Source organism: Callorhinchus milii, unplaced genomic scaffold, assembly GCF_018977255.1.
Source record: "Callorhinchus milii isolate IMCB2004 unplaced genomic scaffold, IMCB_Cmil_1.0 Scaffold2, whole genome shotgun sequence".
Classification (NCBI taxonomy): domain Eukaryota; kingdom Metazoa; phylum Chordata; class Chondrichthyes; order Chimaeriformes; family Callorhinchidae; genus Callorhinchus; species Callorhinchus milii.
This window is the reverse complement of record NW_024704743.1, coordinates 76,659,427-76,682,517: the sequence shown is the minus strand read 5'-3', so window position 1 is coordinate 76,682,517 and position 23,091 is coordinate 76,659,427. Positions and strand designations below refer to the sequence as shown.

The following is a 23,091-nucleotide window of genomic DNA, read 5'->3' as shown; positions in this document are numbered from 1 at the left end:
TTGGCAGTATAATACACTGCACTACTAATAAACAGTGTCAAAGTAATGCCTAACATATGAGGAATTAAACTCACAGTAATCTATAATATAGCTCTTTTGGAGGCTTTGAATATCCTCTAGGGATTGTTGCCTTTGCTGAATTAATTTCTGCCTTATCACACTGATCATAACCCAATTAAGAAGTTGGTTGAATATATACAATCCCATATTTTCTTCCCAAGGTTAGGGAACTCACTAGGGGAAAGCAAATGTCCTCATTACAAATCACCGCAGCTAGTCCCACTTAGTGAACGCTTTACATAGTCATTGCCAAGAGTCTGAAGCATTGTCTGAGCTGCAAAACTCTAAGAGTGCAGAGGAGATAGATTCTCCAGGATGTTATCACGGATGTGAGGTTTTCGTTTGGTTATCCAGATGTTTGCTACATGTGGAATCCCATCACCATGTTCAAGAATATCCAAACCAAATAGAGTGCCATGCATCGCACCTACAAATGCAAATTCCTGTATTTTGGAATAAAATGCTTGCTCTTTCCCTGTAAGGACGCATCCTGCTTACACAATTCCAGACAATATTAGGTGCAAGTTGCGAAAGCTTGGGAAATTCAGCAAAAACCCTAACGGTAAGCGGTCAAAGCTGAACAAGCAGCTTGCTAGACAGTGCAGTCAATGGCAATCTACGTGGGTTTAGTTGGTTGAATTCCAGCAATAACCCCCAGTGCTCACTCTGAGGTCCCCAAGCCTTGCCTCTCACCAACCTATACAATCAATTTCAGACACAGGGACATCTCTATACATAAGTGGCATATAATTGTTGAATCGTTCATCTGGTTTGTATATTCTTGCATTTGATCTGTGTCCGCCAGGATGACGTTTCAAAGTACTTCATAGGGTATACTGTAAAGTGTAATGACTGCATTTTGTGAGCAAATACATAGTGCTCTCGCTCCATGTACATATAACATCTAGCTCTGTGCTTTTAAGCATCGTGATAGTTTTTGTGTGCCAGACACCAAAAAAGGGAGAATGTCCACTAAGAAGTTGATATTTGTTGGCTGCAGTCAAATATCTTGTGATCAGAAGCAATATTTTAGTCTCTCTTAAATTCTCACCAAGTAGATCTTACAAATTGTAGTGGAAGAGCTCCAAGATGCCGTCTGGTGTGAAGGGCGCTACATAAATGTAAGTTGTTGTTGCTGACATTTTAATACTGTAACTTTAATTTCTGCCAGAACATATTGAGTGAAAAGCGAACTGGGGTGCTATCTATTATAGTAGTCATTTTTTTTCACCTTATTAGATCCAATCAGAATATAAAGATGAATATCCATTCAGAGCTTTGGCTTTGAAGCAATTTCGAAATGTACCTTCAAAGGCCATTGTCTTGAGCACAAGGAATACAGCCTTGTTGAATACCTCAGTTGCACTCAGGGTTAATCCTAATTAGAGCAGGAATTTTAAAATTATACAAAATGAGAATAACAAAAGAATTCTCAGTAGGGAATAGAGAAGCTTTCCCTGTATAAATCTAATTTACTTTGGATGAACCAGCCTATGGACCAGATAATCCATCCTGGGAGCCTGGAGGCCAGGATTTGGTTGGTAGTTCATAGTTGTTTGGGTGGGGGGGGGGGACAGGCGTCTGTATGATGCTCACAGAATGGGGTCTTTATGTTAAGGCTAATGAACCACATTTTGCACAAAAAAAAAGCTTTAATAACTTCTTACCAATCATTTGATTAATATCTTACAGTTCATTATGTTATAAAGGCATGTATTTTGCACTTAGACAGTAAATAACTAATCCTATCTGAAGATCGAAGTCAAGAGGAATCTGTTTGTTCAAGTCAATGGAATGAACTCAAATACTGTATACACTGTATAATATAATAACTATGTATGAGTGACTTACAAAATACAATGAAGTCTAGTAAAGACCAAATCTGATATGGAAGGGCGCATTTCTAAACCACATTCAAAAATAGTCAGAATTCTTCCAGGATTCTTTCAGAAAGTTCAACATTGTCATGCGCTTTACAATGTACTATAAAATGAGGATTGATTGATATAGTAAAACAGTAGATGGCCTTTATAATTATATAATTGGGAAGCACATAACACGTTATGGGGAGGAGAGCTTTATACTGGGTCTCTATTAGTGGGGGAGCCATAAACCATGAGTATATTAGAGATCATTATAAAATGGTATTATTTTCTCTTTCTTAACAGACTTTTGGCAAAAAGAAACACTTTAGAAAAAATCATGATTGAAGGTATGCTTTTTGTTTGGAGGTTTTAAAAGATTCTTAAATTTTCAGAGTGACACAAGCAAGTTTTTAAAATGATCAGACCATGTTTTTTCAAGCAGCTGCAGTCACGATAAGATCAAATTCCGGCTACAATTCATCTTTTTCTTGGAAAAATAGGGTAAACTGATCAAGACTTCAATTTGATTTAAACAATCCCAGGCTTCAGTATATTTAAAGCAGTTAATACTTTATGTGTCTAGCACAGTAAATTGAACCTTTCATTTTTACATAAAAGCTTTGCACCTCTGATATACTCGACGGTTCTTATAACGATAATAATTTGGTCACTCAATCCAAAACTTTTTGTGGGACACTGCTGTGCGCAATTGGTTGTCTCATTTTGCATACAAAATATACAGCCAATTCACTTTACAGTATATTTTGTGAAGTGCTTTGAGACGTCTCAACATTGTGATAAAGCGATATTATATATATTATATATACTGCCTTGTTGCCACAATTCAGAAACACTCTGCCCACTTCAACCAGGTCAGACACACTGTACCCAATTTCCACAAGTCAGGCATACCCTGCAAGCTCTCCACAAGTAAGACACACTCTGTCCGCTCTCCACAAAGCAGTCACTTCTCCCGCTTTATCAAATATCTTTTTGTATAGATATACAATGTAATATGGTTTCCCAGTCAATTTGGGATGCCACCAACTTGACTATGGGGTCAGTCAGACCATATCCATCCCTTCTGAATCTGTGCTGGCTGTCATTTATTAATGACTCAATCTATTTGTATACTTCATTCTGAGACACAAAGTATTTGTTATCACAAGTATTTTATTCTGTTCAATTCAACCATTTTAAACGAGTGATAGAGAAAATGCTGCATTTAAGCCAATCTTGGGAATAATGGAAAGACTGGAATATGTTCTATTGTGTAGTCCAAGTTGATTTCTTATAAACTTTAAGTTTTATCCAAATTAATTGCTTTACTTTGTAAATAAAGCACACTTATAAATCACAAGAGAATAAGATGTTTTTTTTTGGATTGCAAATTAAAATTTACAATGCATCACTACTGTTTTACCCATTCAACTCTTCCACCCATATAGCTGACTGTTCACAGTATCAGAGATCCCAGTTGAAAGCTGACCAATTTGCATTTACGTGCACACATACATTGATTTCTGATTTTTGTCTATGAGAATATTAACATCCTACTGAACCTGGTAATTCTTTGAGCTAAAAACATCAGACCTCTGCTTTGATCTTAAAACAGTAAATTTAGAAGCTGATTAAGTGAATGGCACAGTACAAAGCAGCTGTTTAATGTTATAAATAACAGTATATCATTAAAATTGAAATTCAATTAATACTGAAAAAGATCAGTTTAAGAAAATCAAGCTTTGAAGACAGCAACAACAATTGCAGTAGTGTTTTGTACTAATTTTGCATTTTTATATTTTTCAACAGAAATAAGATACAATGTTAAATAAGTACCTTTAACAACAACAAATTATATTTGTATAGAGCCTTTCACGTTGGGAGTGTCCCAAGGCACTGTGTTGCCTTTAAGTGCGTCAAACACTAACAAACACTGCTCATCTTCCATTTATTGAGGCAATGCATTCCTTTCTTCAGCTATTGTAACTCATTGTTAGAATACTTTAGACCCCCCTGCCCTTCCCCCCACCAGCTCTCCTATTTATAGCACATTTTTGTGAGTGTACTTGAATCAGTTGGAGTCACACTGACAGCCACACATTAAGTTTAATGAAACTTGGGAGAGACAGTTAGGCTTTGCACATCAACTGCAAGCAGGAATTATGATGGAATGCTGCAGTGCAACCACTCATTGTACTAACAGGCCCAAAAAGAAGAAAGCCTTTCACTAATAGGATAGATAAAATCACCATTACAAACATTGCATATCTGGCAATTATTGAATGTGCTATTTTGATGCTTAAGACATCCAAATAAGATCAATAGCTGCTTAAGGGCAGTTTTAATGATTTCACATCAGTTCAGTTATGGTGGGCAGGACAGCAAAACACCCTGGCAAAGAAGACTCATTACTGAGCTCAATTTAGTGATACATTTGAGATTGATCACATCAAATGTGCCTGGATGTGCCAGAGGTGAACCATTCCCCTTCCCTGACACTGTTCTCAACGATAACAGTGAAGCCGAGATCAGGGCAATCAACATCCAGTTTACAATAGCGCCATTACTAAATAAAATACTCGAAAATTATGCCCTACAGATAATCAGATGTTGAATACTACAATCCCAGTTTAATGGACGTTACAACAGCAACAGAAACCAGATTAGCACTCCCTAAACAATGGAAATGATGTCGCTGCCTTCCATATTCACAGATATTGCTATCTTCTGACTTGACAAAGTTGCCAGAATGCTTATGGTGGATTTTCTTTTACAAAGGACAGAGTCCCAGGTAATATTTTTCTCATTCAATAGTAGCACTATCGCATTTCTGTGTTGCTCACCAGGAAGCTTGCAGGAAGTTCCTGGTACCTACGAACCACCTAATGAGGGCTCAAGCCTGTGCTTGTTTTATGTCAAATGACCAGGGCACTACTGATGACAGACCAGCCAGCCTGGCTCATCAGCAGGCCTTGGAAAGCAGTCTGGGGGCAGGGATTTTTCCCACTAAACTCATACTAACCCTGCATGTTAAGCCCTAAAAGGTACGGTGAAGCTTGCTGAACAAGCATCAGGAACCTTGTCAGACAGTCCTCTCAATAGCAACCTATTCAGCTAGTTAAACCTCTAGCAGTATCACAAAGCGCACTATCGGCTCTCACCAACCTGTGCCTAATACGTTACAGTCCATATTAAGTAAAGTCAAGGGGGTATGACCCTCCAGGGATGAAGCACACATTCCATTCCAGTCACGGGGACAGTCAGGGGTTTTTGGACCCAGAACTGGGAGTTGGAGTCTTGAGGGATGGAGGGCAGGGTGGTGGGAGGGTGGCCGAAGGCACAGTCAAAGAGGAAGGTCTTTAGACGATAAGTGGTAGATATATGTGTAACTTCAGTCTGACTTGGATACTCAAGTGTGGTGATGGGTTTCTGCATGTATCAGATACCTGACTGACCAAAATAAAATGTTACTAGATTAATTACATTGCTAATTTTGAACAGTATAACTTATATTGAAGATCACTCTGAGTGAGATTGATTATTGAACTGTTGCAGGAAAACCTCCAGTGCTTCAACGTTTAGGACCCCATCAAGACAAGCTCACTTAAAAGGAAGCTGAAAGGAGATACAATTTCAGAGCCATACTGCAGTTGCAAAGGAAAATAAAAATCCTACTGTCTGGAATAGTCCACTGGTAAACAGTAGTTAAGGCAGATGGTAATCAACCGTGAGCCAGCAAGCTACAGCCTTTTGTTTTGACCCAATGATCCATTTTCACGACTGTTAGCAAGTATAAGTTGCACATTCAGGAAAGGTTAGAAACAGATGATAGTAAAACGTTTTATTCACTCAGAGTCTAGAACCAACATTGCAACAGTCTCACCCTTCGTCTTAAACTTGACAACTAGAAAAGTGGTACCTATCAAAATTCTTGGAAATGCTGCAGTTCTCTTTGTTTAACTAAAATTAACTGCTAACTTGTTTTCTGGCTTAATTCTATATACAATTATACTGAATACATTTATTGTTACATGGCTATTTTCCCCTTAAAGTTCCTTGTTTTTCCTAAGATCTGTATTCTTTTGAATACAGAGTCTGTCGAGTCCTGTAGCTCAGTGGTTAGAGCACTCGCCTTCCAAGTGAGGCACCTGGGTTCAAGGCTAGGCAGGGCGAAACCTTGGGTAAGTTTCCTTATTCCACACGCCTAATAATCCTCCAAAACAAAAAAACAATAATAAATTGGTCATTTTCAATCCACGACTGTTTGTGGGACACTGCCTATGTGCCAATTGGCTGCTGCGTTTCGCCCACAAATATACAGTCAATTCACTTTACAGCATATTATGTGAAGCACTTTGAGACGTCTAGAAGGCGTGAAAAGTGCTATATCAAATGCAAGGATTATTATTATTATTCTTTTAAAAACCAAGGAGCAGAATTTATGATCAATATCTGGAGAGAATGAATTATTTTCCTCCCCTTTATGCTCTTCCAGGATCCACGGGCTCTCTGTCTCCAAAGGGATCAATTTCAAGATTCTCACTCACATACAAATCTATTCACCTCCCAGCACCTTCCTAACTCTCTGACCTGCTCGTACCCAATCCTCTGCAGGCCTTCTGCATGTCTCCCGACCTTTCCTGGCCACCTTCGGCATCCCTAGCCTCTGGAACTTCTTGCCTCTACTCTTCGCCCCTCTTCTATATATCTTTAAATCCCACTTTAAGACCTACCTCTTCGATTGCGCCTATGGTCACTTTCCCCTGCCCTTGCTCGTCGTCCAACGAGTCACTGTACAGGACTCCCAAGACACTGTCCTGTGTGAAACTGTGTGAAAGGTGCTATATAAATATAAGTTGTTGCTGTTCCTGTTCTGAAGATACTGATTCAAGATCACAAGAGAGGGTTGAATCAAGCCTCATTTGATCTTATCCTTCCAAAACACCAAATTTACAATCTTCCCAATTCAGCATCAAACTGTATTTTTTAAACGAGTCCAGTGTCGTGGTCACAAACATACTTCCTGGTAAAATATTTCTGCTGCTAATTACTCTCTTTGCCAAAACTTGCTCCTAAATAACCCTGGACCTATGCTCTCTTATCCAGTGGTCTTGACACATTTGAAAGTTCTGAGTTTGCTTTCTCCATCTTGTCTAGCACATTGGGACGTTCTCCTGACGTGAAAGAGGCTATACAACTGGATTTTTTTTTTGTTGTTGTTGTTTACCATTCAGTACACCCCAAAAAGGTGGAACAATATTTCTGGAGGTCTTTCTTTATCGCCTACTACTGCTGTACCAGTGATTTTGTTTGTCGGTTCCATTAAAATATTGACAAAAGCATAAAATGAATATTATATCGAAGAGAACCAAAGCAACCTTTGTTTAGAAATTGGCATGAAACAGGTTAAGAGAGATGGAAAAGGCAAAATTAGGAAAATTAGAAAATCATTTTAAAAGATCACAGTTTGGTTGAAAAAGGTCCTAAGCCCCATCTGATCTCCTCCCTCCAGAAAACCCACCCTTCCATCACAACAACTAATTTTTAAGTGATTAAGCGATGATTATCTTTCCTGGCAATCTGATTTTCATATGGAAATGTTGAAATTCAACATTTCAATATGATTATTTAAATGAATATTTCATATCAATTTTAATAATTAATTATAAGATAATAATTATATTTAAGACACTTTTAGTATGTTGAAACTGAGAATAACATTCAAAAAATTAAATTTGCAGATTAAATTTGCAGATAAGAACAAATGTACTAAGAATTTGCTAGGCAAAAGAAGACCAAGGTCCGTCCAGTTCAGCTTCCACTATCCTGGCAGTCACATGACATGTCATGTCCCAAATTGTATAAATACGCATTTACAGACTTGACCTTCCACACTCCAGTTTTCCTCTTCTAGTGGAAATAGCAAACGTATTTGAAAAAAATGACCAGCCAGCTAAACTGTAATGGTCTTTTCCAGTCCTTCACATTCCTATGTTGCTATCATGGTGCACCAGGAGAGCGTCTGCTGTGATGTGTCTGTACTCTCATGAGGTGTTAAGAATCAATCTATCAGTTTTCAAGGACAATGGCTGATTTGCATGGTGCTTAAGTGCAGACTGAACACACGTCTGGGTTCCTCATTGTTTGTATACAATCTTTTCATCCCCAATGCTATCTCTCAAAACTCTTACCAACTTTTGGGGATGAGTTCTTTGAAGGAGAGGCCTAACCAAAGGGCTTGCAGCCCAAGACTTTGCAGGTCCATATTCCTCTGAGCTATCTATTGCACATTTGTGAGGAAGGCATTGATCAAGGTGAGATGGGGGCATGCAGAGTAGGCTTTCATCTTGAAACAACATCTTAGAGCATCAGTAGCTTCGGTTGTTTTTTTTTCAGTGTGTATCAAGTCCCCTTGTGTGAGGTTTGTTAGTAATGACCTCAAAAACCTTTACAAAGATGGTTACTGCCAATAGCCCAGATTTGCATCCTTTATCTTACTGTGAGGCTGTTGACCTTAAGCTGAAAAAATAAACAACAGATTTTGTTTTCTCTGTATCTTGAATTAGTCTCTATCTATAATGAAGTTGAGGGTTCCTGAAAGCCTCAGTCCTAGCCAGAGTAACTAACCTGCGGCATTCAGGAACGGATATCTGATCACACAGATAGAGAAATTATCAGCACAGTTAGTCATTTAGCTTATTGTGTCTGGGTCACATGTAGGTCTTCAGGTGGATATTAAAAATCTCATGAAAGTTTTTAAAAAGAGAAGGCAGGCAGTTTCTCCTGGTTTTGTGGCCAACAATCGCCAAATTAATTTATCATTCTCACCAAGACTATTTGACTACAAAAACAGTCTTTATATTTGATAGTGATTACTTGTGCAGTCTAAAGTGCTTTGAGATGTTGTAGATGTAAAGAAGTGCTATATAAAAAGTAAGTGCTAGGTTTTATGTGTGGTGAGGACAGAATTGAGCTAGGGTCTTCTCCTTCCCACAATCGGCCCCTTTTGGGTTAGCTGGTATCTGACTCATAAAGGATCCCATTACTGTGCTTAAAATTATCCAAACTCGAGTTGCACAAATCCATGCCACCTACACATGGAAATTGTGTTTGTATCTGAAAATTAGTGCGCAGGGGGATGGCATCCTGCTTATCTAATTCCAGAATGTGTTAGGCCCATGTTGACAATAGTCTGTTTTGGGAACTCATGGAGCTTAACCTGTTAAAACTTTGTATAAGATACCACACAGAGGCCATAACCCAGCATGAGTCAGTACTCTCAGGAGACGAGAAGAGAAAGCAGAAAGAAGATTGGAGGGGTGGGTGAAAACTGGAACTCTTAACAAGTATAAAAGAACTGATGTAGCATTGTCAAAATGCAAAATGCAGAACAGGCTCTGACTCAGGGTCGTGGACCCAAAACGTTCACTCACTTTCCATTCCCCATAAATGCTGCCTGACCTGCTGAGTGTTCCAGCGACCTCTGTTGATGTAGCATTTTAGCAGTTTCAAGTGCTGCATCCAGTCCTGGAAGCCCAGACCATGTAACTCTCACATGTATGTATTATGTAAGACATGGACAGATCATAGGAGAAGGGAAGAAATGCAGCTAACTTAGAATCTCATTCTAAAAGAAAATACTGAAAATTAACATTTGTACCAGTATTACAATGTTTTCATTACTAATCTGTTTTTATCGTAGTATATATAATTGAAATTCATCCAAATTACTATTTGATCAACCCTAAAAGACAGCATGTTTATATTAATTTAAATAAAACCCTAAGCAAAAACATCTACTTCTATGCTGTAGAACTATTTACAGACAGAAGAAGGCCATTCAACAACACTCAATCAATGGAGTGATTTTAAACACAGTATAGATTTGATGCAATTCAGAACTCTAGAACTGAGCAAGAGATATTTATATCACTGTATTTCCATGATTCATTATTCCCATTGACAACTAGTGTGTCAATATACTTGCACTGACAGAAGAAAAAAAATCTAAAACATCTGATTTAATCAAATATAAGTATTGATGTAACCAGTCTAAATTTGATTTTAAACAGAAAACAAATCAGCAAAATTCACATTGAAAATGAAGTAGAGGTGGGAAAGAGCTATTGAAAGGTTTGCTTTGTTACACACCCACCAGAAACTCAGTAGCTAACAACCAACAATACAGTACTTCAATGCATACATGAACTTCACATCTCATGCCAAATTCCACCCTGTTATTTAACATATTTGTGTAAAATCAACATGAGTCACTAAGTACAGGTCACTACTTATATTCTGTGGACTTCTTTGAGCTGCATATGAACAAAAAAAATAGTAACCAGTCTTTTTCTGTATACGGTTTACTTTTCCAAGTTGAGCTAGTATAATCTACTATGCAATGATTTCTGACAGGATTATTTACTAAGGAATCTGAGTGGTGATTCCTCCACCCAATATGTCACCCAAGCTCCCTACATCTCTGCCTTCCATTTTATTAATTTTCACTTTCCTCTTTTCGTTTTCTTTTTCATCAATTTTAATTTAATTTGTTTGTGGGACACTGCTGGCACAAATTAGAATTGGTCTACATTGAGGACATTACTGGAGCAGCTTAGCTGCTGCATTTGCCTGTATAACAATATTCTATTACTTTTAATCAATTACATTTGGAAAGCACTTCGGGAAGTTTATTTTTGGATCCTGAAAGGGGTGGAACAAAATGCAAGTTACTATCGCTATTATCAAGCTGACCAGGAACAATGCTTTGTGTTGAAGCATTGTTACAGTGGATATAGATTGACATATGTCTAGGTTGATATACATCTAAAATTCCATACCCCCATCATACGCATCCTTGCCAGGCTCCACTGGCTCCTAATTACTGAACGGCTCGATTTCAAGATCCTCTTGAATTTGTAAACTTGTTTTCAAATCTCTTCAAGCTCTCGCAGCTCCTTATCTATCTGATTTGCTTGCTCCCCACTCCCCCATCCGCCTCCTACGCTCGGCTGGCTTCGGCCTCTTGTTCGATCCCTTGTCCCCTTCACTCCACCATCGGTTGCCGTGCCTTTGGCCATTACGCCCCGAAACTCTGGAACTCTCTCCCTTAATCCTTCCTCCTTGTCTCCTTCCTCCCCACTTTCAAATCCCGCCTAAAGACCTTCCTTTTTGATCGTGCTTACGGTCCTCTCCCCACTCCTTCTCCCCCTGGCTCTGGTTCAGACTCCACCACTGTGAAACGCTCTGGAATACTACCCCACGTGAAGGGCATTATATAAATGCAAGTTATTGTTTTCATGTTAATAAATTGTTGTATATTAAATCTCAATCCTCACTCCTTCCACCCCCCACCCCCATCCTTCTCAGTCAAAAGGGAGGACTATGATTATCTTATACTACTTTAGTTCGAGGAATGTCTTCTTGATATATCTGTCATGTCATTCATTTGTATTGAGACACCTAGGTGAAAGATAGAGGGCCAGAATGAAGAGCACCACCAAGGAAATAAAATGATTTGGATTTCAACATAGTGAGGGTGCAAGAACAGCATATAGGACAATGCTCATTAGGTTTTGGAGGAAGATACAATTGTAACTGGGAATAAAAAGCACTGAGGGAATGATGTCACCCAAAACAGCTTGCAATCTATGCTCAATATATATAGCTTTCAATTGAAATTAGTGTTTACTTACCCAACCTGTAGTATAAACAGAATATAATTCACTTTCTGGTGCTGACATTACTTCTCTTAAATTCTCAGGTTTATTTATAGGATTAAAAATATATCCTCAGACTCTTCAACAGCTATCCTATCCCTATATACATCCACCTAATATCTATTATATTTGAATCATTGTAGAAAAGCAATTTATTTTAGTTTGTGCTTCTGCCGTGCATTTGAAAGCGCATGTGTAAATTAAAGGGACAAACAGAAACAAGTTGATGATCTGTTCCATATCACTCTCATGACTAAATTGAATTGTGAGGTGTGTTCTGAGGCTATTCACAGTTGTGCTCTGAAATATCTAAGCATTTTCATGGAAAATACTAGGCCCAAAATACAAATTCTGCTTTGAATATCACTGGAACAGTACAGGGACAATTTTAGCTTCCCTGTTAGTAGCAGCCAGTTTAACACATTGGCACTGGATTAATTTCAAGTGTTCATAGCAGCTCTATGTGTAATAAAGACAATAATAAAAATACAAAACATGTTTTTGCGTAGACACCTACATGGGATATCTATCACACTGTGATTCAACAGGGACAGTCTCAAAAATGGAGATATTTGATGGTAACTCATTATATTAAATATTTAATTGAATATCTCATCCTACAAGTTAGGGAAACTAAATTTCTCTGAAGAACAATGGGAGTTACTCAGCTATATAGACATAAATTCAATATTCAACCACTTACTTTTTATATTCTACTGATGTATTAAGTATTTCAATACAGTCTGAATAAGCAAGTGTTATAAGAGGGTTACACTGAATAAGTGTAAGTGAGATAAAATAACAAGATGAAATATATTAAATAACACGAATGTATCCAAATAACTGTATCCCAACGCAACTAGCATAAAGACAATAATGTGTTTATAACAGGCCGAACCATCCACACATCTAGTCACTATTTCAGATAGAATTAACTACTGTACTTGGACTACTACACTAGTGTAGTATTACACTACTAAGGTCACATTTATTAGCAGCCAGAAGTGTAAAGGGACTGATTAGACCCAATTTACTGAAGTGTTCAGAATATGCATCAATCTACTAACTTAAGAGTAGATAAAAAGTATTTACGATTGACTGTGTACCTATGGGTTAACAGCAGTCTTGCATCTTTCTAATACAAGGCACAATAAATTATTTAAGGTCAAGTCAGTTCAAAATATTGTTTGCACACACAGAGAAAACCGAAGACAGTAAAGAATATACAATGCATTGATTTACTGTTCTTTCTGAAATAAGTATTTTGCATATATATAGCTTTTTAATGTTGTGAATACGTATCTGTCTTTGTAATAACAATTAGCCACAATTGGCTTTGCAAACAAAAATGTAGTATCTCTTTAAGTAGCCTACTTTGTGTGAACCATTATTCCTCTGACACAATGTGGTTTATAATCCGGTAGATAAGAACTTGTGTGTTTGCTCTCCCAACATTTGCTGTCTACTACTGTGACTTTTAGAATGATATACATGACCACAGTAAAACAATAGAACTGATTATAGTACAGTATCCAATGAACACTCTCCTTGTTCTGTGGTAAGTTTACCTGGTATTGTAATTGTCTGTTGTGTGCTGTCTGTGGTTAAGGACAGCTGAGCACCTTTGCTCAATCTGTCACACAGCAGGGTCATGTGCTTCTTCAATCTACTGGTATCCTTAGGCATAGCGAGCTGGCTTGTGAAGCTCAGGGCCTGGTCCTTCGAGCTCTTAGACAGACAGTTCCTTAGTAAGTGAACAATTGCTGCATCCACACTCTCTTCCCAGCCCTGTTAGAATGAAGAAATGCAATGCATTTAAAATCATTGCAAATTACATCGACTTTGGGTCTAAATTGTGACTTTGTGTCTTTAAGTATTGAATATGAGCTACCCTCCACCCAACATGATTCTGTTCTTAATACTGATATCTGAAGCTGAGCTATACAATTGTCTTTCAACACGTTTAGATAATTCATATGTATAAATTAAAGAAAGTTAGACAATTTTTTTCTTGTGATCAGTAAAACATATATATAAATTGTGTTCAGATTCTCAAGGCAGGTTACTAGTTTTCATCAGTTTCTTATAAACACAGTATTTCTATCACAGGACTCTAATACAGTAATACTTCATTTCAAATTTTATTATCCATGTAGCCTTGAAAGATGATCCAAGAATTCAAAGACTCCAGGAATGCCTTTGGACATTTAGTTCTATAGATAGAATAACTTGACATTTAGTTCTATAGACTGAATAACTAATAATCTAAAATCCCTCAGATTTCAAAGTTGTGTGTAATCACAAACAGTTACAAAACGTATTTTTATTTTGTGCCAAAGGATAGCTCAAAGCTATGGAGTATGATTAAGCTCAAAGCTACAGAGTATGATTATTATTCTCAACGTGGCAGAAATTTCAGCTGGTACTCCATGAAATAAAACTTGCAAGTATTCATTCCTTCCTGATTAATATCAAATAGTCATCCAGCACACACCATTTAAGGAAGGAGTCTCACCTTTCAGGTACTTTTGGAGAAAAAAAATGTTCCAAAGGTTACATTAAAATTGTCCATTTTATAATAATAAATAATATAATAATAATGTTGTTTAAACAGTGTGCTGAGATTTTGAGAGGCCAATTTTTATATGTTTGTTTACTAAATGGAACTGGAAATTCTATGACTGTCCATAGAAAACAGGGTGGTTACAGGAAGCAATTAAACTGTTCTTAGTGTAAATTTTGAGTGGTTTTCTGTGAAGCTCTGTTGCATTCCTATCCATAGAAGTCTAAACTAACTTATAACAGCATACTTCACACTTTCTTTGATGCTGTAGAATTGTTGTAGTTATTAAGTCTATTATATGCCACTTGTAAAGCATGTGTAAAAATTTACAAAGAGGAATTTTAGATGCCTTGGTGGCACATAAACAATGCTGAAGCAGGAAGTCAGCCCCGGCTTTGAGTAACAATACACTACGTGAAGAAGCCAGTGCTACTGCATCTGGAAGAAGATTAACTTGAGATGTGCTCTTCAGTTACTCCAGAGGCAACAACAACTTGCATTTATATAGCGCCCCTTTCGCAGAGTAGTGTCTCAGAGCACTTGTCCCAGAGCAACAGTGGCATTAGCTACAAAAACAAATAAGAACATAAGAACATAAGAACCAAGGGTCAGTCTTAAAATTAGGGATAAGCCCTTTCGCACTGAGTTGAGGAAAAACTTCTTCACTCAGAGAGTAGTGAATTTATGGAATTCTCTACCCCAAAGGGCTGTAGATGCTCAGTCCTTGAATATATTCAAGACTGAGATTGATAGATTTCTTGTGGATAAAGGAATTAAGGGGTATGGGGATAAGGCGGGTAGGTGGAGTTAGAATAGATCAGCAATGATCTTATTGAATGGCGGGGCAGGCTAGAGGGGCCGAATGGCCTATTTCTGCTCCTAATTCTTATGTTCTTAAAAACAAATACTCGTCTCTAGCGCTGTTTACCCTCATCTTGCAATTGGTAGGCTGAGAGTTTACGACTCACACGCAGGACATCAATGTAGTTTCCCCAGAACTGGCCTTTACAGATTATTCCCCCCTCCCCCTCTCCAAAGGAGGTCCAGCAGCATAAATACAGTCAACTCTACAGACATAAACCTGTCCTTGCACAACTGTGTGACTCGTAATGTGTTTCAAAGTTGTTTCTGATTGAGTTGACTCTAACAGAAATACCAGCTTCAGCCTGTAAACTGGCAACAACAGCCCTGCAGTCCCTGGCACGAACGCAAGGACATCCGGCTATGTATTAGGTCCGACTATCTGTAACTCACTTGCCACAATTTGCATCCTCTGTCTGTAACTCCTGGCTAACTAGCTGTGGCCATGGCAGCAGGGAAATAACAAAATCACATACTTGTAGTCTGAAATGTTTAGAGATATAATAAATTTGACACAATGATATCACATGCATGACCAGTTCATTGGTGGAAGCTGTAATCAACGGACTCTGCAACTAAATACCAGTAATAAATCCTGGTCAAGAGCAAAGTTGCCCAACATTCACACACAGCTTTTTCCCTCCAGTACTATTATTTAGTTATAGGCCAAGTGGATTTCTTCATCCAAACGCCTCATGTGCTCTGGCATTACAAGCTCTACCACGGTTTTGCACATGAGCAAGATATGTGACATCAGCAGGTCTACAACGTAATACCCAAATACATGTGATGTAGACACATTTGAAACTCAGGCATGGAACTGAAGGCAGAAAGAAAGCAGTTTGTATAAAGTAAAAGCAGTGGCTGGACTGAAGCATCACTCTTAATACTGCAAGAGGTAGGATAAACCCAGTAACAGGGTACAGAGTAGTTACTGAGCTGGCAATGTGAGAGATGAGCAGAGATAAAGTATTTAGTCCAGGGATCTTCACCAATGACTTGCTAGTACTAACAATGCATCTTCTTTCATGCACTCACACTAAATCCCCGCTGTTCTCGACAATATCCTCCTGAGCAATTGCTGTTTCAACCCCCCCCCTCCCCCCAAAAAAAGAAAAGATGTTGTCATTGATCATAATTCTGTGCATTGCTTTAGATTTTCTTTGGTAAAACCCTTTTTAATAACACAATTCTGTTAACCTATTTAAAATGTAATTTAACACTACGCAGTGCAAAAATGTGACCTAGAGTTCAATGACTAGAACACCCTTATCTACCCATAGTAAACTCTGAGAATACCAATGTCAAACAACTCTATTGAAAGTAGAATGCAATTTTTTACTTGGTATTGATTTATTGCATCTCTCTATCTAGTTCTTAGAAAAAGGTCAGAAAATATACAGTGAATTGCTATTTCCTGAAAAAATATTTCTTCTAATTCTCTTATTAAAGAGCTTAAAGAGGTTTGCTTCTCAAACACTATGGAGGAGACTCCCCAATTCTCAATCAAGTTACCAACCTTGATAGGTGAGTGGATCTCATTCTCCACTCACGTTATCAGGGTTAGCAGATCTTATCAACCACTGGCCATTTGAAACCGCTATGCTTTTGAAAAAACTACAACTATTTTAAGTTAACATTGCATTGCAAACTTGTGAACAAATTTAGAAACAAAATCAGTACTGAACTGATTGCTCTATAAATGCTACTTTGAACAAACTATGATGAGACAAAAATCTTCTTCCTGAATTATGTAATCATATTATTATGTACATATTATTGCCAAACTGTCTTCAAATCATATCATTAGCTTACTAAATCTGTATTTTATAAATCTTCCTGATAGAAAGATTAAAAATAATGATTCTTTCTTTATTGAAAATGTGTTGCATTGACATAGTTGTTAAGTTTTCCTTCTCTTAAAAAGTTCACAAAAAAAACTGAAAAAATGAAACATTATTTTCACAAATGTAAGTTTGCAAATCATTTGTTTCTTGAGTTTATTTAAGGTTAAGTATGAGAATAGTTTTCTTCTCTTCAAAAACTGAATGGGCAACTAAAAGCATTTGTGTTACACAGCAGAACTAAATGGAAGCTTTGTTATAATTTTCCGTTATTTAGTCCTTGCAAACTGTGGTCAAGAAAGATGTGGAGGAATTGTGTTTAACCTCCACTTAAACCCTGGACTCTAAAACATTACGTAGACCACAACAGACAGTAAAACACAGATATCCACAATAGAGGTTAGCCTTAAATAATGACCTCTTCTGGAGACGGTCTGCTGTGAAAGATACCAAAAGAGCTGCAGGTGCTTTGACCAGAGGCTTTTAGATAGCCTTACCACTATAAGACACCCTAAAGGAAATGCTGATAATGGGTAATCAGGTTGGTAATGATGATAATAGGGAAGGTCTATAAACCCCAGAATTTACGATGCTTCTCTTAGTCCATTAAACAGTGACCTGCTTGAATGTCAGACAGGTGTTTTGCTTTCTACATCTTCTTCTGCATCTGCTGCTAACACAACATTTCTGCCCTCTAAATGATAGGTGTTGATTTTGAATGCATCAGTTCTTTAAGTAATTGTAGAAAGATTTGGGTGAAATCCTGCTGTTCTTTTCTTCATCACCCTTTTCCAATCTATGAAAAAGATTATTTTCTATGTGCTATTTCAGAACTCTGAGGTTCAGTCTGTATCCTAGAATCAAAACCAAATTAGCCCAAACGAATAATACAAACTTTTGGGAAGGAATCTATTGCGGGTATTTGGATCTGTATTTGGAACAATTGAATGTTTCATTAGTGCAAAGTGCTGCTTCAATTATGTTTTGTTACATTAATGGCACTTACTAAATGTTATGGTTTATCAGTGCCCACATTCCTAACTATGGAATTTTATTGTATACACAACAGGATATCTGATCAGTGTCAATTATTAGAACAGTTACTTGACTCCACAAAAGGGAGCTGATGATTGTATAACAATAACCCAGGATGCCTTAGCCTGTGTTAGCATATGATGTTGTGATGCTGCCTAATTCCATATAAGTACACATAATATAACACTGAAACATAGCATTGCTATCATTAGTCCTTTTGTGTGGAGTAATCATTTCGTCAGTAGAAACCAATATTCTGGTTCCAATAAAATTCTTCCAAGACACTTTACAAGTCTCTCAGTCTCAATTCCAACTGCCTCCATACCTATCAACAATATATCCAAGCTGTAAATCAAATGGATCTGAAGCATATTCAATACACTACATTTCAAGCTTTAAAATGAACTGGTCAAACTAAGAGTGTATTTTAAAAAAGGGTTTCATAAAGTATAATAAATACATTTCTAAAAAAAATTCTATTAATACAATAGAGTGGCTTAGGGGCACTTACACCAAAATACCCAATGTTTTAACACTTCGAACATATATTCAAGTTTAGCTGTCAAAGGTATTTTCAGGGTTTGTGATGTTTAAGTAGTGTAGAGCTGCCTACATTATTTTCAGCAGTGATGATGAATAAATCACATCACCTGCACAACAAGTGTGCTACTGGGCATATGTGGAGGAAAACATGCAATCAGTGTTCATTAATACAGGTCATCTATTTTCTTAATTGCAAGCAAGGAGATTAGACAAGGCAGAGGTCTTAAGAAGGAATCTAAAGCATTCTGCTGAGGGAAACTAAATGTGAGAAGAAAAAGTAAATATACAGTGTGCCAAGTTGGAGGAAACAATTATTTACCCCGAGGATTACACCATTTAAGATTTCAGAATGGAAAAAAATCATAAACAAAGACAAATGGTTTAATGGTTTACTTTGTTAAAGAAAGCTCCATTGTTCCGTGGCCCTCTGGTCTACTGATAGGGAGAGTTTTAAGAACAATACAAACACTCTCTTGTTTTGTTTGTGCTTATAAGATGAATGCTGTCTCCTGAAAGTCTGCATAAATAAAACGATCAGACAGGACGAGAAGTGTACAAATTCTTTCCCCAGTCTTTGGCATTGGGCCTGTAATTCTAAAGAATCTGAAGTTATTTGTCTATCAGATTAACTTTATCAAAATCTTAAATGATACACACATTAGTGGGAAATGTTACACCCTCTCTGTCTTGTTCTTAACAATATTTATTGTCTGTACTGGGGGAAGGGATACATCATGTCTGTTTTAAGAGATCTTTGAACATGGTTTTCCAACAGTATTCTGTTTTCTCTTTACTTTTAGGTTAATAAGTTCTCTAGCTATAGCTGTATTCCACAACAAAAATTCCATTGCGCATATTTAGTTCCTGGTTCACAGAATTCAAGAAGATTTGCAGCACAGAAGCAGGCTAATTGGCTCATCCTGACTCTACTGGTGCACTTCCCCTAACTTGGTTTGTTCCCTTGTTATCTCCCTTGTTATAACCATTGATTTTATTTTTTCCTCAAATATTTATCCAAATCAGTTTTAAATGCTGTTATGAGCTCCGCTTCAACAGCTAACAGTAAAGCATTCCCCATTGTAACTCACTGTGTTTTTAAGCCTAAGCCTTCCTTTTTCATTTGCTGATAATGCCTTCCTGATGCTAACTCATCATTCAGTGGGAATGGTCTCTCTCTAGCTATCCTATTCATGGTTTTAAAAACTTCTCTTAGTTTGCTCCCTTAACCAGCAAAAATTACTCCAACTTTTCAAGTCTTTTTACATAACGAGCTGTGAGATTGGATACTATTAAATTCAAATCCTATGGCAGAATGATGTGTTCATTTGATATAGATGAAAGCATAATCTACTTGAGAAACAATAACTGGACAAATAGACATAGATGGTACAATCCACACCCACGTACACTGGAAGGTGGTGAATCTCTAATGTACTGAATGTGTAGAATATTGTGAAAGATATATATTGAGAAGCACCTAAGAAAGATGAACTTCTTGCATAAAGATCAGATTCCCTAAAATCTGTTCAAGTGCCTATCTGGAATAGAACCATAGAATTTTACAGAAAGCAAGAGGCCATTCAGCCCAACATGCATGTGCTTGTTCTCTGTAAAAGTTATCCATGAGGTCCCACTTCCCTGCTTTTTTCCATATCATTTTCTTTTCAAATATTTGTCTGATGGTAATGTCTATTGAAATTAGTGAAGAATCTGCCTTGAAGACTTAACCAAAGTTTATGGGCACTCTGAATATGTGCACAATTCTAAGCAACTCTTTACAAAGTTTTTTTCTTTATTACCAACAACCTTAAATTATTTGATGACCCAAGTGCAGTCAGTAACCTATTCAAACTGGTGTCATATAATAACATGTACTTTATTGAATATGAGGAATCGATTACATCATGTTTTCTGATGGGAAAATACATCTCAGGGACAGATAGAAACTTAGGAATCTTTCACAACATTGATAAGGCCCACAATAGTTAAAGTAAAAGTGAATACAATTTTGAAAAAAATAATTGTGGTTCTCATAAATGTCAGAAATGAGCTATGAGCTTTATAACTCCTAAGTAACAAAGTATTTTTTTCTTTAAACATCTTATTGCTCAAAAAAATATTTTGAATTTATAAATTTATGGAACTACTTTTGTTAGTGAGATTGTATAACTATAAAGTATAGCTTTCAGTATTCAATATCCAATGTGATGGTTTCAATTTCTCAAAGGAAACATATTGGCCACTTTGCCCTTATTTCCTGTTTACATAATCCTTACATTTGAAATAGCACCTTTCATGTCAGAAGGACAAAGCTCTTCACGGGATTTACGGCAAAGTGGAATGATTGTATTTTTGTGGGTGAACAAAATAAAAGAGTGTAGAAAGTACAGGCAATGGATTCAAGGGCACTTGGAATTCTTGGTGTCACACACAGAGAGGTGCGTTCTTGAACAAGTTATAGTCTGATCTCTACAATCAGTGATAGATAGATCTGTCTTGAAAGGAAGAGTGATGAATGTGAGTTATCTTTAGATGGAAAAGACATGTCCAGTTAATTGATAAAGCCTTGAGGGCATCTGATAGTAGAAAATGCATTAAGCCTTACTGGGATTGCACAATCAAGGCAAGCTTTCCTTTCTTAGGCATTTTACACAAATGTAAACCTTCAAAATACTGTATATACAATAAATACAGTACAATAAATCTTCAAGTTATTTATATAAATAAAAATTCTTATTCAACTAGAAAAATTATCTCAGTGATGGGGACAAACCGAATAGAGGTTTGATGAGATGATCTCAAAAACCAAAAGAAAACGTGTTGAACTAAACTAAGACAGGTCAAACATGTAGTCAGAGGACACATTTGTTATGAGGGTTCTGTACCAGGAACATTGAGTGACAAGTGATATGAATATAAAATTCTCACTATTTCTGCTTAATGAAGGCGAGGGGAAGTGGGGGGGGGGTGTGGGTGGGGGGGGGGGGGGGGGGAGGAGGAAGATGCCATAACTGTGAAAAGCACAGTTGAAACTAGTCTAAGGCTAGAACGTTTGTCCTAAGCTGGTGCTTTATCCAGTTGGTAGCAATCCATAAGAAAAAGAAACAGCTGTACACTACTGGGTGGCAGCAACATCATGCAAGGCTTTTCGATCTTTGTTCAACTGTACTGGCACAAATGAAACATTAATAAAATCTGCTTGAAGAAGACCTGTGTATGTTGTCAGTGAATCATTGGCTTATTTCTGCTTCCTTGGATTTTTTACTCTGCAAAACATCAAAGGGATACGAAAATGCCTTTAAAGGCCATGCACCATTCAGCAGGCAGCTTTTATCATTTACTGGAATAGTTCAAGTTGTTTCCAAACGCAATATTGGAGTCTGATATGTGGGTATTTGTAAAAGGATTTGCAAATATTAAAAGTTGCATGTACCCAGATATGTCTCACTCCAGAAATCTATTCTTGAAGTTAACAGTCAACAGAACTTCAGAAGAGGGAGAATTTAGTTTGTATAAAAAGTGCTCCACAAATGTGAGTTGTTGTTAATGACTAATTTCAGAAACTGCTGTGATAACTGCATTAGAAAACGTAAGAGTAATAGTTGAGTTCTGACGAAGGGTTGTGGACCCAAAACGTTGACTCACTTTCCTTTCTCCTTAGATGCTGCCTGACCTGCTGAGTGTTCCCAGCAACTTCTGCTTTTGTAATAATTACAGTCAGTCAACAGCATCAACTATAAAGAGATGAAGAGAAGATGTCCTCCCATTGGCAAGTTCTCCTGCCATCAATGGAGTACTTGTGCTTCTATCTTCATTTCCTACGCTGAGAAGTGTGATTTGTGATGTGTTAATTGACATGATATTTGCAATTGAAATATCTTCTGTAGCTGCCATTTGGTCACTGCCCAGGAACTGCTGCTACTAAATAGCCTTGGATTATTTACTCTGCAAAACATGGCAGGGATATAAAAATGTATTTAAAGGCCATGCGTGAGAGTTATCTACACTTCTGGTAAGATCTCCCGAAGGAGGCCTGATAAGAGCGAGAACAAAAATTAGCTATTGGAAAGGTCTTCAACCAGTTAGCCCTGCAGAAATTCGAGATCAGTGCATTGGGAATAGTACTGGGTGGTTATGTGCCATTGCACAAAGACCAATATTGCAAGTCAGGTGCCCCAGTGTGTTGCACTAGGTAATTTTAGTAGGAGGGAAATTAGGGTAGTAATGAAAAGTTCAATGGAATAGCAACAGATTGAATCAGAGCCATATATCCTAATTCAATTACGACTTGCATTTAAATAGCACCTTTCATTTAAAAGACCATAAAAAAAGTTAAAAGCCTTTTAACCAAAATATAGGATTCTAAATGTAATTTACTTGGTGACACTAGCTCATAAAAAGAGAATTTCTTTTGCATTACTGAAATTGGAAATATCAGGAGAACTGCCTGGAAAAGCATATTGAATTAGGGTTAGGGTTAGGGTTACAATTGACTTATTTTAGGCTAATACTAAAATCAGTAGACATTATCCTTAACCTTTTTGTTGCACAAACCTATATTTAGTTTTAAAGAAAACCTTTTATATACTGCAGCTTGAATA

At 37.2% G+C, this 23,091-nt stretch overlaps 1 protein-coding gene across 1 annotated transcript in view; it reads right to left on the bottom strand.

Annotated features, from left to right (window-relative positions):
• The window catches only part of bbs9 (Bardet-Biedl syndrome 9), a 168,944-nt gene that overhangs the window by 10,783 nt on the left and 135,070 nt on the right, over positions 1-23,091 (bottom strand). Inside the window, exon 22 of the mRNA XM_007900881.2 lies at positions 13,213-13,432. Coding sequence (XP_007899072.2) covers positions 13,213-13,432 — 220 coding nt within the window. The remainder of the gene's footprint in view (positions 1-13,212; positions 13,433-23,091) is intronic.